This window comes from Plasmodium sp. gorilla clade G2 (genome assembly GCF_900097015.1).
Source record: "Plasmodium sp. gorilla clade G2 genome assembly, chromosome: 8".
Classification (NCBI taxonomy): domain Eukaryota; phylum Apicomplexa; class Aconoidasida; order Haemosporida; family Plasmodiidae; genus Plasmodium; species Plasmodium adleri (nom. inval.).
Window position 1 is genome coordinate 708,977 of NC_041700.1, and position 18,524 is coordinate 727,500.

Consider the following 18,524-nt stretch of genomic DNA (forward strand, 5'->3'; position numbering starts at 1 on the left):
AGGAATAGGGGAATAAAAGAAAACACCCCCAAAAAAAGTAACTTATATCAATTATTCATATTACAACGTTCAAATAATTGTTCAATATAATATTATATAAATAAATAAACTATATATATATAATATACACATATATAATTTGTAAAATTTTTTTAAAAATGTCAATTGCTATTTATTATATGTTATTATATTCAAAATTAAAAACCATGAGCCCAAAGCAAAATATTCTACGTATTATTTATTAAAGGAAATATCATTTTTAAATATAAGCATATATTTATATGATCATATTATATATAATAAATATATTATATTGATAAATATATATATATATATATATCATTGGACTAAAAAAATATACATATAATACGCGTATTATTATGTGTATAATGTACATATAATAGCACAATATATATATACATAATATATATTAATTCCTCATTTTTTTTTTTTTTTTTTTTTTTTTTTTCCCTTTTCATCATATAAATTAATATTTTACTTATATATGTTTTAAAATAATGATTAAAAAATTATATACATATATATGTTTTAATTTTTTTTCCTTAAAATAATTACATACATTTTTCTTATATGCTATAGTATATTAAAAAAAATATATATATATAATTAAATATTATAATAATATATATGCATATATTTATATATGTACATCATACATATTATATATACAATATATATTTATATATATTTTTTATTTCTTCTTATATAACAAAAATATAAATGTGTATGAAACAAAACGAATAAATAAAATTATTTTCAAGCTTTTTTAAATAAGGAAAAAAAAGGGATATAAGGATAAAGTATAATATATTTTTTTTTTTCCTTTTTTAATATATACATATATTATATGTACATATATTAATTACATATATTATACATATATATTATATATATTTCTTTTTTCATATATATTTTATATACATACATGATAATATATAATATTAATATGATATAAATATTTCTTTTATTTATTATGCACATAGGTTTTGGGACAAAATATTTAAAAAAATATATAATAATATATTAAAAAAAAAAAAAAAAAAAAAAACTAGAAAGAGCAAAAAAAAATATAAAGCATATTTATTCATTATTAAAAATATATATATATACATATATATATGATATACATATAACATATATATAATAAAATAGTTATTTTTTATATAATAATATATACAAAAAAGAAGATAATAAAAACACAAAGAATGAAGAAAAAAAGTGTATATAAAAAATTACATAAAAAAGAAATATTTAGAAATAAATAAATATAATTATTTTATACATATATATATATATATATTATATATATCACTACATTTTAAGATCGATTAATATATGATAAAAAAAAAAAAAATTATATATATTCATATATTATATTTTATAAAATAAATAGTATTATAATATATAATATAAATATATAAAATACATATGTATTAAAAAAAAAAAAATGCCTATTTATTGTTTAATATTTTATTAAATTATAATATATTTAATATAATTATATATATATAATATATATAAGAAAAAAAGGACTATTATTTTATTTTATTTTTTTTTTTGAAATATCATATTTATTTTTATATTTTTACTTGCACATAAAAAAAAAAAATATATCATATATATATATATAATATATAATATATAAATAATAAATAATATAATACATAATAATAATAATATTATGAAAAGAACATATTCTGGAGAGAATAAAAATTAAAAAAAGAAGAAGAAAAAAAAAAAAAAAAAAAAAATTTATATACTAATAATAATAATAATAAGGAAGAAAAGAAATATATTATATTATTTACATATTATTATAGTACATAATATAAATATACGTACATAATATAATAAAAATATATTTTCATATTTCATTATTTCATATAACATATTATATATATAACTTATTTTATGTATATATATATATATATATATTTATATTATATATATAATAATTATATATACAATATAATTATAATTTATTTATTATTTATTATTTTTTTTTTAAATATAATAAAATAATAAATACTTTTTTTTTATACAAAGCATATTTTATTTCTTATAATAATATAAAGAAAATTTTTATTGCATGGCTTGAATTATTATATCATTATTTTATATTAAAAAAAATATATATTATTTATATTATGTTAACAAAAATTAATTTTAGGCCTTAATTTTATTTAAATATTATTTTATTATATATATAAAAAAATTTTTTTTTTTTTTTTTTTCATTATCTTTTTTATTTATATATATATTTTTTTTATATAAGAAAAAAAAATATATTTAAACATTTATTTAATATTATAATAATATTCTTTTCTTTTTTTTTTTTATATATTTTACGTAGACTTTAATATATTATATATAATAAAATACATATATATAAAATAATATTATATATATATTTATATTTTATATATTTATAATATATTATTATTTATATATTATTATTAGTAAGTAAATTACATATATATTATACTGTGTTATCATAAATTTTTTTCCTTAAGAAAAAAAAAAAAAAAGAAAACATATAAAATACAAATATTTATATAATATATATAAAAAACAATGGCAACATCTGAAGAATTAAAACAATTGAGATGCGATTGTACTTATCGTTCGAAATTGGCTGAGCAAGCCGAAAGATATGATGGTAATAATAATAAAAAGGATTTATTAAAAAAAATATATCAATAAATAAATATATATATATATATACATGGTTACATTTATGAAATTGTTAAGATATGTATGATTAATATATATGAATGGCCATAAAAATGTTCCTGTATATATATGTATGTGACAATATATGAGTTGTATTATACATATATATATATATTTATATATATATATATATTTATATATTTATATTTTTTTTTTTTTTTTGAAAATTTTTTAAATGTTTATAGAAATGGCAGATGCTATGAGAACTTTAGTTGAGCAATGCGTGAACAATGACAAAGATGAATTGACCGTCGAAGAAAGGAATTTATTGGTACAGCCACAATGATATTTGAATAAATAAATATATATAAATATATAAATATAAATATATATATATATATATAAATATATTTATATATATATATATATATATATATATATATATATATATATGATTACATATTATATATTTATATTTACCATTTCTTCCTTTTTGTAGTCCGTTGCTTATAAGAATGCTGTAGGTGCTCGTCGAGCCTCATGGAGAATAATTTCTAGTGTAGAACAAAAAGAGATGAGCAAAGCTAATGTTCATAATAAGAATGTTGCTGCTACTTATAGAAAGAAAGTTGAAGAAGAATTAAATAATATTTGTCAAGATATTTTAAATCTTCTTACGAAAAAGTTAATTCCAAATACTTCAGAAAGTGAAAGTAAAGTTTTTTATTACAAGATGAAAGGTGATTATTACCGTTACATTAGTGAATTTTCTTGTGATGAAGGAAAGAAAGAAGCATCCAATTGTGCTCAAGAAGCTTATCAAAAAGCTACGGATATTGCAGAAAATGAACTTCCTTCCACACACCCAATACGTTTAGGTTTAGCATTGAACTATTCTGTTTTCTTTTATGAAATATTAAACCAACCACACCAAGCATGTGAAATGGCAAAAAGAGCTTTCGATGATGCCATTACAGAATTTGACAATGTTAGCGAAGACTCTTATAAAGATTCCACTTTAATTATGCAACTCTTAAGAGATAACTTGACCTTATGGACATCTGACTTACAAGGAGATCAGACCGAAGGTAAAAAAATAATATGCACATAAATATATAAATATATATATATATATGTATATTTATTTATATATTTATTCATTCATGGATTTTTTTTTTTTTTTTTTTTATTACTTGTGTTTTAATTTTTACACACAACTTTATTATATATTATAACCATGTTTTTATTTATTTTACCTGAACTGTTCATATATTTTTTTTTTTTTTTTTTATTACTTGTGTTTTAATTTTTACACACAACTTTATTATATATTATAACCATGTTTTTATTTATTTTACCTGAACTGTTCATATATTTTTTTTTTTTTTTTTTTTTTTTTTTGCAGAAAAATCAAAAGACGAAGGTTTAGAATGAAGTTAGTAATATTTTTCATTTAGCAAGAATGTACTTATATATATATATATATATATAACTACATCATATGTGTTTTATAATTTATTAAAAATTGAATTTTTTTTTTTTTTTTTTTTGAGAAGGAAAGTTATCAACTGTTTGATTTCATAGGTTTAAAAGTTTAAAACTTGCTAATATATAATAATTCTGTAATATATATATATATATATATATATATGTATATATTAATAAAAGAAATAAAAACAACACCTTATGTGTATATCCATATATGTATTTTTCATATACATATATATAGATATGTACATATTTATGTGTTTCCATTTTTTCATTATTATATTTAGTGATTATCGTGCATTTAAAGTTGGTATTATATATTTATATATATATATATATATACATGTGAGTCAAACAATATATAAAAAAAAAAATTCATAACATAAAAAATATATATATTTATTTATATACATTTATATATATAAATATTAAGAAAAAATTAATAAAGGTAAATAAATAAATATAAATATATATATATAAATATATTTATTTATTTATTGATACATATATATATTTATATGTAAATATAAAAAAATAAAAAATAAAAAATAACAATAATATATATACATATATATTTATATATATATATATATATATATGAAAAAATAAAAAAAAAGAAAGAAATTTTAAATATTGATAAAATTTACAGCATATAATAATTTTCCTATTTTTCCCTTTTAACTTTCAATTATAGTGTTATATTTATATATAAATATATATATATATATATATATATATACTATATATTTATATATTATATTATACATATATTAAGTACTTAACATTCATTTAACGTAAAATTTTTTTTTCTATTTTTTTTTTTTTTTTTTTTTTTTCATATCATATAAAAAAAAAATTATTCTTTACTAGAACGAATAAATAATTAAAAAGAAAAAAAAAAATTAAAAGAAATATATATATATATATATGTGAAGAACAGCTATATCTTAAAAATGTTAATAAATTTATAGACTCTTTTCATTTAATAATATAAGTGAATTCCATAGCATAAGAGTTTATTAATAGAAATTCTTTTTTATCTATATTTATATTTAAGGTTTTTATAAATTATGAAACCTAAATTTATATTTGAATAAAACGCATTTATTTTTCCATGTGTTTCTTATCTTTCCTTAATTACTTCACTATGTTAGAACAACAAAAAAAAAAAAAAATAATATAAAGATAGTCAACATGTTGGTTTATCTAGACATGTAACATGTATTTAATTTAAATAGTAATTAGTACGAATGGTTTTAAATGAATAAATAAATATATATGTGTGTCATTTAAAAATAAGTATTGTTCTGTTAATTTGTGTAAAATAATTAAAACTTTTCCTTTTTTTTTTTAAATAAAAATTTAAGTTGTACTATATATATATATATATATATATGTTCTTTTTTTAAAAACAAAAAAAATTTATAAAATTATAGACAATATAAGAAATATATCTACATATAAATGTAAACAAAAAAAAAAAAAAAAAAAAAAAAACCTATATATATCTATATATATATATGTATATATTTAAATATGAATAAAGGTACTATTGTAAAACTTCATTCCTTAAATTTAGACAGGAATATAAATAAGAATGTGTCTATTAATAGAAATGGAATAAATAATTATGAATCCGATTTATCTATATCATCATATAAAACATTTAAGAATTCAAGTGATAATACTGATATACCTTTGTATAGAACGTGTACTAACGATTCTGATAATTCAATAAAAAATAAAGATATTTATGGTTATAAAAAAGTAGTATCTTTGAATGAATATATATTTAAATTTAAAAAACTGACAAATGAAAAAAATGAAAATACATTAGACAAATGTAATATTTTTCGAAGATTTAATACTAACCAAAAAAATCTTATAGACATTTCAGATTCATGTAGTGAATCTAATTTGAGTTCTGAATGTAATGTTACTATAGATGTAACAAGAAATATTATGGAAAAAAAGAAAATACAACAAAATATAAGTGACAATATGAAAGATATATTTTGTCTTTATGATAAAGAAAAACATTTTAATTATAATAAATATGATACAATAAAAGATATTAAGAAATATAAAAGTCATATGCCAATGGAAGATAAACCTTTATCTTGTTATTTGAATTCATCATTTAAATTAATGTCTCACGATTTAAATTGTGACGAAAAATATAACAGAACAAAAACATTCTTTCAAAATATTAATAGTGTTACATGTCAAAAAAGAGGTACATATGTATATATATATATATATATATATATATATATATAAAGAATAAAAAAAATAAAAGGATAAGAAAAACTATTCCCCTTTTTTTTTTTTTGTTAATATATTATGATTATTATATATTTTGTTCACATTTTTATATTATATCAGATGAATATATTATAATTTCATTCTTCCTTTTTTGCCTTATATATTTGTATATTTATTTGTATATTTTTTTATTTTTATTATTTTTTTTTTTTTCTGTTGTAGGATTTATTACATGTTCAAGTGGAAATATATTAAATAGAGATATTATAAAAAATAATGAAGAAAAAAAAAGTTTGAAAAAAAAGGTGAAAAAGCATTGCAAACATAAAAAGAGTTTTTTACAAAGTGTAAAAAAAAAGAGGATAAAGAAATACAAAACCCTTTTATATAATTTAATAAATAATGAGAATAAACTATTTGTGAGGAAACTAAGATTAAGTGTTAGAGATATATATTCATACAATCTAAGACATGGAAAAAATAAAAATAAAAGAGTTTTATTTTTTTCTAATTGTAAAAATCATATATATCATTCATTGAGAACGAAAGATAGGAATTATATTTTTAATAATAAAAATAAAACATGTATAATGAAATATAATATAAGAAATGTTTTTATAAATAACTATGAAAAAGATTTCAATAAAAAAATTGATAATAATATATTCTTAGAAATTGAACAAAAGAATATAGAGAAAGATATATATGAAAAAAATAAGAAATCAAATGACGAATATATAAAGAATGAACTTGATAAAAAAGAATCTATTTCTTTTTATTATGATTTACATAAAAATAAAAATATAATTATAGGAAATAGAAATATAATATTTCCTTCTTGTCAAATAAAATCTGATAAAGCTAAAATAATTATAGGAGAAAATAATTTATTTGAAGATTTAGTTACTATAATAAATAATACAAGTACAGATATGTATATAGGGAGTTATAATATATTTAGATCTGGCTCATATATATATAATACGATGAATATAGGGGATAGAAATTGTTTCGATTATAAATGTAGGTTGATACATAAAAATGAAATACATATTATATATATGTATGTATGTATGTATTTATATATTTATATATTTATTTTATTTATTTCATTACACTCAGGCAATATAATTAAGAGCAATATAGGATCACATACATTTATTGGTATAAATATGCTGATAGACAAAAAATCGAAATTAAGAAATCATCATAAAATTGTTGATAATGTAGTTATATATTTAAATTCACAAATTATACAAGTAAATAAAAAAATAAATACAACATAACAGTATATATGTATATATATTTTTGTGTTTTTTTTTTTATGTCTTCTTTATTTTTCCTTATTATTTATTTAGGACAATATGAGAGAAATAATATCACGATATAATCACATAAAATGAATAAAAAAAAAAAAAATAATAAAAAAATAAAGTAAAATTCCCGCATTTTAAAACATATATATAATTACAAATATATATATATATATATATTCATATATTCATTTCTGCATTAATTTTACATGTTTATATGTACATATATTTTATATAACCTCTTTTTTTTTTTTTTTTTTTTTTTTTTTTTTTTTTAATAATCATATAGACATATCTTCTACATTTTCCTTTTTTTTTTAAATATGACACTATAAATAATTTTTGATTGAATAATTGTTCTTTTTCCTTTTTAAAGAAAAAAATGATGATAAGTTTATTTATTTATTTATTTTTTTTTTTTTTGTGAAAAATGTAAAGATAACGACAAAAAATAAGAAAGAAAAAAAAAAAAAAAAAAAAATATTAAAAATATGTATTTGTATACAATATATATATAACATATATAAAATTTTATGTCTTGTCTAAAAAAAATATATTATTATAGTAGCTCCAAAATATTTATAATCATACTATATCACAGCATTTATGAAATAAGTATATTATCTGGAAGTCTTTCGATTTTATATTTAAAATTTTTAGCATATAAAATAGGAACTCCTGGTATTTTTCTTAATCTTATTTTAAGATCTCTATCATTTGTTGCAATAATATAACAACGACTTTCTTTAACTCGATTAACTATGCAATCATCTGCATATGTACCTTTATGATTACAAGTTAATCTTTGAAAACGTGGATCCTTTATTAATTTTAATCCTAAAGAATATCGTTGTCCTAACTTTTCCATTTCTGCTACTACACAATCTGTTACAAAGATATTACATTTGGCTAGTAGAACCTCAGAACATCCTTTTATTATATCAATTTTATATTGTATACTCGAATTTATAAAATTCGTATCTAGGATTATATTATATGGTGGACATAAATTTTCATTATAATTAAAAAATAAATTACTGTCAATTACTTCTATTTGTTTTAATTGTTCACTCTCTTTTTTTTTCTTCTTTTTTTCTTCTTCTGCTTGTTTTATTTTATTATTCTGAATAATCCTTTTATCGTTTGGATTTATAACTCGTTTCAGTTTTACGATTTTCTGGGTTTTCTTAAACTTACCCTACAAATAAAAATAAAAAAAAAAAAAAAAAAAAAAAAAAAAAAAGAATTAATACAAACATTATATAAATATAATATCAAATATATACAATATAAACAGTTTCTTTTTTTTCTTTTTTTTTTAATATATTATTATTTATATACATAATATAAAATTGTATTATCTTATTTTACCATTTCTTCATTTTGTTTTTGCTTCTACAATTTTTGTTAATATTTCTATGTTGCCTTGATATAACAGAAAAAGATTAATATTAAATTTAAAAAGAAAAAGAATAAATATAAGTATAATATTATATGATATGATATAATATATATATTGAAATATTAAAAATTAAAAAAAAAAAAAAAAAAAAAAAAAAAAATTATAGTCTTCAAATTTGTGCATATATATAAATATATTTTTATTTATCTTTTATTTTGTAAATTAAATATATATATATATATATATGTATACATAATAATAGTGACTATTATATAATATTTATTTTAAAACATCTTCGGCACAGAAAATATATATTTTTTATTTTGAAGGAAAAATTAAATTATTATAGTAACATGAAAAAATAGGAAAAATAAATTTCTTATATTTTCATGTTAATATATAACAATACGACAAAATATTTTTTTTATAAATTGAAACTGAAAAAGAAGAGAAAAAATATAAAAAAAAGAATATATATAATATAGTTCATTATACAAAGGACAAGATAAAATAAAATAAAATAAAAAAATAAAGAAGGAAATATATACTAAGGCTTCGTAAGCCTAAATTATTTATATCACAATATTTCAATATATAATTTTAGAAGAAAATTAAAATAACAACAATACATTAACATATATACATACATATAAATATAATACATATATATATATATATATATATATATAATGAAGACTATGTTTTTATTTGAAAGAAATTTATTTAACCTATATAATATGTGTATATATATAAGGTAAAGAACCCTTCCCCCTATTTTTAATCTTAAAATTTAATATATCTTTTGCACATAAAATATATATATATATATATAATTCCCTTTTAAGTATTATAGATATTACCATATGTTGTGTAATCTGTAATATTATATTTCTTTAAAATATGTTTTATAATATCATACATATTTAAAAGAACTTTATAAAATAATTCTCAAAACTTAAAAACATTAATCTACATATTTTGTGTCTTTTCTCTATATTATAACACAAGAAAAATAGGAATAATAAATTTCTTGTATACAACTTGAAATAAGGATCTTATTATAAATAAATATATATATATATATATATATATATATATATATATATATATATATTTATATTTATAGGATGTTGTTTTTTTATATTTTTATTTTAGATTATATCAATATAAGGTCAAATAAATACATTATAAAAATATATATATATATATATAAATATATCTATGACATTTAAAAAAACAAAAAAAACATTTATTATTAAATGAATTATTTAATTTTATATGCTAAATTTAAATTACATTTTTTATAGATGTTTATTAAGTTTTATTTTATATCATTTTTTAAACGTTCTATATATTTGTAATATTAAAAAAAAATTTATTCTTGATATGTTGTATATATTATATTATTCTATATATATATTTAAAAAATATATATATATATTTTTTTTTTTTTTTTTCTGTATCTGTTTAATATATATATAATTCCTTATATGTTTTATTTTCTCATAATATTATTATTTACTTGTTTTTTTTTTTCTTTTATACATTATATATAAAATAATATAATATACTTATTATTATTTTTATAGAATAGTTAGTCACAAAGTATATGATAATATATAATAATAATAATAACATATATTTAAATACTTCAAATTTATAAAGATTATATTATTATAATAATTGTACTATTTATATTTATTTTATGTATGAATATATAATATTATTATATATATTTTTTTTTTCTTCCTTTTTTTATTAATTTATATATATATATATATATATATATATATAATATAAAAAATATATATATTATATATATTTCTTTCATACACTATAAATTTAAATACATATATATATATAATATAGTTTATTGGGGTTTCCTACTTTTTATTCTTTTTTTAATAAAAATACATTTTTTTATTTATTATTTTATACATATTACAACAGATATATTATACAATATATAAATAAATTGATGATAAAATAAAAAATTATTTCTTTTATTTTATATATAAGAGATTATTATTTATATTAAATATATATAATACATATATATATTAATATAATATATATTATTTATAATAATATACCATACAAATCAATATATAGGTAACAAAAAAAATATATTCAATTATTTCATTTCATTTTTTAAAAAATATATATTTTTTTTTTAAATAAAAAAATAACCTTTTTCCCTCAATTTTATAAGAAGATTGTTTTTTTTTTTTTTTTTTATCATGCATATTTTTTTATTTTATCAGCAAAATAAAAATTAAATAAATATATCATCTAAAAAAAAAAAAAGTATGTGAATTTATTCTATTAAATAATATTATTATACATATATTATATATATATTATATGTATGATATATATATTTATTTGTTATGTATATAAATATTTTTTTTCTTTCATTTTTATTCTTATCTTTTTTTTTTTTTTTGTTTTGTTTATTTAAAAAAAAAAATATAAATATTTTATTATATATATTATTTTATTTTATTCAAAAAAAAAAAAAAAAAAAATATTTTATTATTTTTTTTATAATTACAAATATAATATAATTTTTATATTTATTATTTTAAATTATAAAATACTTTGTATTTATTGTATAATATATATATATATAATAAATACATTTTTTAAAAAATTTAGAATAAAATAATTATATATATATATATATTATATTATAGATATAATTATTTTATGATATATTATTATTTTCTTATTTTCATTTATTATGTATATATATAATATTATTTAAATGTTATATATATATATATATATATATATATATATGTATAAAAAGAAAAAACAGGATTTTATTAATATATTATATATATATATATATATATATATATATTTTTCTTGCTAAGCGATTTTCATACATTTTTTAAATATCAAAAAAAAAAAAATAATAGAGTTATATATAAATAAATAAAGGGAATATATAAATATATGTATATATAATTATATATATATATATATATGTAATATTTTTATGTAAAATAATATTGTATAATTTCATATGCATTTTCCTTATAGAGTTTTCTTATGTTAACTTTTTTTTTTTTTTTTTTTTTTTTCCCCCTATGGTATGATTTGTTTATTTTTTCATTTCGTATTTTTATTTTAGAAAAGAAAAAAATATATATGTTTTTATAAAATTTGAAAAAAAGTGAAAAACTATAATATTAATAAATTGTATATATATATATATAAATATATATATATAAGTAAATAAAAAAATATGCATAAATATATTTTATTCATATATAATATTATATATATTTCTATTTCATGTGTGTATTTACTTATATATTTTAAACATAATTACAATAATAATATATAACTATATTTTTCATGTTTCATATATATTACATATATATATATATATATATAATACAAAATAAAGAATATTATAATTTATAAGTAATTTTTAGTATAAATTAAAATTCATATCTATCGTTCACATTTTCCATATTACTGAATTTTTTTTTTTTTTTATGTTTTGTGTAATATATATATATAAATAAATACATAGCAAAATTTTTATATTTATTTGCTTTTTCTTTTCTTTTTCTTTTTTATTTTTTTTTTTGTTTTTCACATATATATATGTGTGTTAATTTAATTTTCTTTTATGTTTGCTTTTTTATATGTTTTACACAACGTCATATGAATATGTACAGAAAATATTTTTATGTGAATTATTTTATTTTTCTTATATGTGTTTTATTTTTATTTTTGTGTAAAGATAATTCTATATAAATAAATATAAATAAATGTATATAAATATATATAAATATATATGTATTATATATATGTAAAAATATTATAATATAGCATGAACGTTTTTGAATTCTATATAAAAATATTATATGTGTATATTATATAAATATAACATTCATTTTACATATATAAATATTTTTGAGTGTTTGATTTTTTTTTTTTTTTTTTTTCTGGAAAGAGACGTAGAAGAATATTATTTTTTTTTTTTGATAAATCCACGAATTGAAAAATACAGATGAATTTTTTTTTTTTTTTTTTTTTTTTTTTTTTTTTTTTACGTTTAACGATATAATATATATATATATTTATATTTACAAATATATGTATAATTGTATAATTACATTTTTATATGTATAACCAAAAAAACAAAAAAAAAAAAAAAAAAAAAAAAAAAAAAAATTAATGAAATTGACTTGAAGAAATAAGTGCAGAGTTTTATTTAAATTAGCTAAATTAACAGAAAACAAAAAAAAAAAAAAAAAAAAAAAAAAAAAAAAATAAAGTAAAATTCCCGCATTTTAAAACATATATATAATTACAAATATATATATATATATATATATATATATACATACATATACTTAATACAAAAAAAAAAAAAAAAAAAAAAAAAGTAAAGGAAAAGGAAAAAGAAAAAATATATAATCATATTAATACACAATATATATACATATAATTTTACATAATTAGATTTACTGAAGTACACAATTTATTTTATTATATATATATATATATATATATATATATTTTAAAAATATAAAATAAAATAACGCAGCGAAAAACACATATATATATGTATAAAATATATATATGCACATATATGTAATATATATGTATTTATTTTTTATCAGTATAATTATATAAAAATTAAATAAAAATTCAAAGATAAGATATTTAATATATATATATTTATTTTTTTATAACGTAAAAATTAAGTGGAAAATCTGATAAGCTGAATTGTGTATTATATATATATTAAGTAATCAGTGGAGACGTGGAAAAAATAAGAGATATGAATTTATTCAAAATAAATTCAAAAGGAATATATATATATATATACATACATATACATATGTCAGTAGTATTTGATATATATATATTTTTATCTATATGAAGATATAATTCATGTGTGTTTATATATTACTGTGAATTCAGTATTTTATATGAGCATATATATATATATAAAGGAAAAAAATAAAATAACATTTTTTTCTTTTTACATTTTTGCTTTTATAATTCCTTTCTTAAATTATTTCTACGAAACATAGTTAAAACAATGAGTTCTGAAAAAAACGCAACCACGGTAAAGATAAAGAAAAAGAAATATATCAAATAGTGTATGTGTATATATATATAAAAATTTTGTATATGTGTATGTATATATATATATAAAATTTGTGTATGCATATTTATACTTACATTTAAAGAACCTTAGACAAAATTTCATGGCATACCACTATATATATATATATTATTTTAATTTGTACATAAAAAATAATATGCATGTGTTAAAAATATATTTATATATTAATATGTTATATTGATGTATATTTTTTTTTTTTTTTTTTTTTTTTTTTTTTTAGCCAACACCCATATTGTGTGAAAACAACTGCGGGTTTTATGGCAACCCTGCAAATAATAATTTATGCTCTAAATGCTATAGAGAATTTCAAGAGAAAAAAAAGAAACAGATATCTGAAGAGGAGAAAATGAATGATAAAAATATGAATGATACATTAAATAATTATAATAATAAAATAAATGAAATAATGGAACCAACGTTTTTAAATGAAAAACAAACGGAAAAAGAAAAAAACAGTCACATAAAGGAAGAAAATTCTTCCATAATAAACAATGAACAAAATAAAGAAAGTGAAATAAAACCCGTAACCTTATATAATACAGAAGAAAAAGATAATTCTAGTCAACCTGTTGAAGATAAAAGTAAATGTTTCTTCTGTTCGAAACGTATAGGATTAGTAGGAATTAAATGTAGATGTAATCACTATTTCTGTTCACTTCATAGATATGCTGATGCACATAATTGTACATTTGATTATAAAAATTATCATAAACAACAGCTAATAAAAAATAACGTTAAAGTTGTTGCAGATAAAGTAGAAAAAATATAACCCCAACAAAAAAAAAATAATAAAATAAAATATTTAACCATTATATGTATATATATATATATATATATATATATATATATATATATATTTATAATGCCAAATGTGTACAAAATAAATACAGCAATATATCAAAATTTCACACAAATTAGTTTCAAATTAAACGCAAATTAAATAATATATAACATACAACTTTATCCCTTTATTACCTTTTTTCACTATTCTTTTTTTTTTAACTGTGCTTTTATATATATATATATATATATATATATATATATATATATATTTAGATTTATATATTTATTTATATGCATATTTTTTTATATATGTTATGATTTGTTTTTATTGGAGCAATACATTTATTTATATTTATTAATTTTTTTTTTTATTTCCCTTCTTCGTTCTTTTTTTTTTTATTTTTTTTTCTTGCTACCAAAATCATAATATATATATATATATATATATATAGGTGTTAATAATATATTAACATTTTTGATAATTCATTTTTGAAGTAATAAAAAAAAATAATAAAAAAAACAACACTTCCTAAAAAACTAAATAATTAAAATAAATTACTTTATTTTTGTTTATCTGTTTTTCTTTATTACTTTTTATTTATTTTATTTTTTTCATTTTTGTATATTTTTTCTTATATAATATTTATATTATATTGAAAATTCCTTATTTGGATAAATATAATATATATATTTTTTATTTTTAGTTAAATTAATAGCTTAGGAGTCTAATATATTAAATAACAAAACATTTTACAAAATAGGTTCATGAAAATTTATCTATATTTTTAATAAGATCTAAATAGAAAAATATAAAAACATTATATGAAGACTGAATTTCTTCCCTATAAATAATGAAATGGGAAAATATTATTTTTTTCCGTGTATTAAAATGGCATATTTTATTGTACCTGAAATTTTTTACATTAATTATTATTCTTATGTTTTTTAGCTGTATTATTTTTTTTTTTTTTTTTCTTTTAAATTTTAGCTGTTTTTTTTTTTTTTTTTTTTTTTTTTTTTTAAATTTTAGCTGTATTATTTTATTTTATATTTTTTCTCTATATTTTAGCCTCAAGTTATTTTCTTATTATTAGACTTTATCTACAATGTTAAGATAACTTTGGTATTCTTAAAATTTTTTTTAAATGAATAATATAGGATATTAATAAATAATTGATATTTGAAAGGAGGGTAATAAAAATAAGATATATATATAATATATATATTAGACACTTATATATTTGTTAATTTAATTTTTTTTTTTTTTGAAGAAAAAAAGAAAGAAAAATACAGTGCAAGTGACCTATTATATAATAATATTTACAATGCATAAATAATAAAAATATATATTTTGTTCATTTGTTACCATATATATATATATATATATATTCATAATAGATGATATAAAATGAACTTTCTCTAATTTTCATTTTGTATAAAATAAAAAAAAAAAAAAAAATAAAACCATGGTCTCTTTTTTTTTATTTTAATATTTACTAAATCTTCTTTAATTATTTCGTTTATTTTTAAATATATAACGAATGTGAATAGTTTTGATAATGAACAGTTTTTTATATACAACATTTATAAGAGCGAATTATGCCATAAATGTAAAATTTATAAACAAATTATAAAATGAATTATAAAATGAATTAATAACAAATAAAAGGAAAAATAGATAAATACACATTATATAAAATATAGTGTATAAATTTATAATTTCATAAGATAACAAAAATGAATTATTTTGTATATATATATATATATATATATCTTACCAATTATATTATCACACTTCTTGTGTGTATATTTAATTCTTTTAGAATAATTTTTGTTTAAGTAGGTTTATTTGGATTTTTTTCCTTCACATCTTGAATATTTTTTTCCCTTATAGCTATAGCATCTTCAATAAATTTCTTCATAGTTTTATGATAAGAACCATCATCATTTTTCAGAATGTCTGGATGAGTTCCTCCCTTGGACAAATATAACTGTTTCTTGGTACTTGCACATAACTATAGAAAATAAAAATAAATAAATAAATAATATAAGTATATATCCAATTAACATGCTTATTTTTAAATAATAGTATGTAATATTGTATATTTTTTATATTCTATAAAAATTTATATAAGAATAAATAAATATATAAAATATCAGAACTCGGAATAATTTACCTGAAACAATGTTCTTGTATGGGTAGTGGGTACTTTTTCATCCTAATAAAAAAAAAAAATAAATGTAAATATTATACATAAATAAATACATACACATACACACACATATATATATGTATATATATGTGTTATCACGTTTATATATATATAATTTCTATACCATTTCAGATAAGGTAAACAAGGTTGGTACTGTAATATTTTTAATTTTTGATTCGTTATCCATTTTACTTCTTATTATCATGTCATAATCAAATAAGAAAAAATGAAGGAATGGGTGAGAATATTTCGATAGATTCTTTAAACTTGTAAATGCATTCTGAACAATTAATCCACTTATCTAAAGAAAAAAATAAAAATAAAAAATAGCAAAAATAACAATTTAATACATATATATATATATATATATATATATACACTCATTTGTTTATCATTTTTACATTGTCATTCTGTTTTAATGCCGTGTCAATAGCTACTGCGGCTCCCATTGAACTAAAAGAAAAAAAAAAATTATATATATTATATATATAAAAATATAAATATATATTGAACACAATTTATAATATATACATATACATATTAAGTTTACCTTCCAAATATAAATAAATGCTTTGGATTTTTTGTCTTCACATATTCTATATATACACTAGCATCTTTATAAAGATATTCTTCCGAAGGTTTGGCGATATTAGATCCACAACTTAAAAAAGAAAAATAAAAAAAAAATATATACATGTGCATAATTTTTTATAAGAAAAAAATATTACAACTGCATATTATTAATTTATTTTTATTATTTTATTTTTTTTTTTTTTTTGTACCCTCTATTTGAGCATGAAAATATGTTGACATCAACTCGGTCTATAATTAAATTGAATAAGTTCATGTATTTTTCTAAATCTAAAAGAAAAAAAAAAATAATAAAATAAATAATAAATAAATATATATATAAATAAATTAAAAATTATAAGTTTTTTATATATGTTCATGTTATTATATTATCATTTTAATCTTTTATTTTTTTTAATAAATAAAAATATATTCATAGTTATTACATCCTCCGTTTCCTTGAAAATAAAGCATAATTGGTTTGTTCTCAGAATCTTTGGTCTTAATATACCAACTAATAAAAAAAATAAAATAAAATAAAATAATATATATATATATATTAGTATGTATCAATATATTATATTGTTTTCATTATTTATCTTTTCTTTTCATACCATGTGAATTTATGATTATCCTTA

At 15.4% G+C, this 18,524-nt stretch overlaps 5 protein-coding genes across 5 annotated transcripts in view; 3 read left to right on the forward strand and 2 right to left on the reverse strand.

Annotated features, from left to right (window-relative positions):
* Positions 1-2,595: 2,595 nt before the first annotated feature.
* On the forward strand, positions 2,596-4,128 carry PADL01_0817400 (14-3-3 protein; the record flags this gene model as incomplete). The annotated part of the gene is made up of 4 exons (XM_028681518.1): positions 2,596-2,680; positions 2,940-3,025; positions 3,194-3,782; positions 4,100-4,128. 4 exons carry the CDS (start codon positions 2,596-2,598, stop codon positions 4,126-4,128), a joined length of 789 nt encoding a protein of 262 aa, XP_028537888.1.
* A 1,590-nt stretch (positions 4,129-5,718) lies between these two features.
* On the forward strand, positions 5,719-7,850 carry PADL01_0817500 (dynactin subunit 6, putative; the record flags this gene model as incomplete). Its single annotated transcript, XM_028681519.1, has 4 exons — positions 5,719-6,418; positions 6,670-7,470; positions 7,570-7,706; positions 7,806-7,850. The coding sequence occupies 4 exons, from the start codon at positions 5,719-5,721 to the stop codon at positions 7,848-7,850; spliced, it is 1,683 nt and encodes a 560-aa protein (XP_028537889.1).
* Positions 7,851-8,364: 514 nt separating this feature from the next.
* On the reverse strand, positions 8,365-9,134 carry PADL01_0817600 (rRNA-processing protein FCF1,putative; the record flags this gene model as incomplete). Its single annotated transcript, XM_028681520.1, has 2 exons — positions 8,365-8,958; positions 9,132-9,134. 2 exons carry the CDS (start codon positions 9,132-9,134, stop codon positions 8,365-8,367), a joined length of 597 nt encoding a protein of 198 aa, XP_028537890.1.
* Positions 9,135-14,233: 5,099 nt separating this feature from the next.
* Positions 14,234-15,089, forward strand: PADL01_0817700 (zinc finger protein, putative; the record flags this gene model as incomplete). The annotated part of the gene is made up of 2 exons (XM_028681521.1): positions 14,234-14,260; positions 14,541-15,089. 2 exons carry the CDS (start codon positions 14,234-14,236, stop codon positions 15,087-15,089), a joined length of 576 nt encoding a protein of 191 aa, XP_028537891.1.
* A 1,849-nt stretch (positions 15,090-16,938) lies between these two features.
* The window catches only part of PADL01_0817800 (conserved Plasmodium protein, unknown function), a gene marked incomplete at both ends in the record, with an annotated part of 2,170 nt that continues 584 nt past the window's right edge, over positions 16,939-18,524 (reverse strand). Inside the window, 8 exons of the mRNA XM_028681522.1 lie at positions 16,939-17,118; positions 17,281-17,322; positions 17,441-17,617; positions 17,718-17,769; positions 17,867-17,977; positions 18,099-18,177; positions 18,333-18,400; positions 18,501-18,524. The exon at positions 18,501-18,524 is cut by the window's right edge and continues 31 nt beyond it. Of these exons, the coding sequence (XP_028537892.1) occupies positions 16,939-17,118; positions 17,281-17,322; positions 17,441-17,617; positions 17,718-17,769; positions 17,867-17,977; positions 18,099-18,177; positions 18,333-18,400; positions 18,501-18,524 (733 nt within the window). The remainder of the gene's footprint in view (positions 17,119-17,280; positions 17,323-17,440; positions 17,618-17,717; positions 17,770-17,866; positions 17,978-18,098; positions 18,178-18,332; positions 18,401-18,500) is intronic.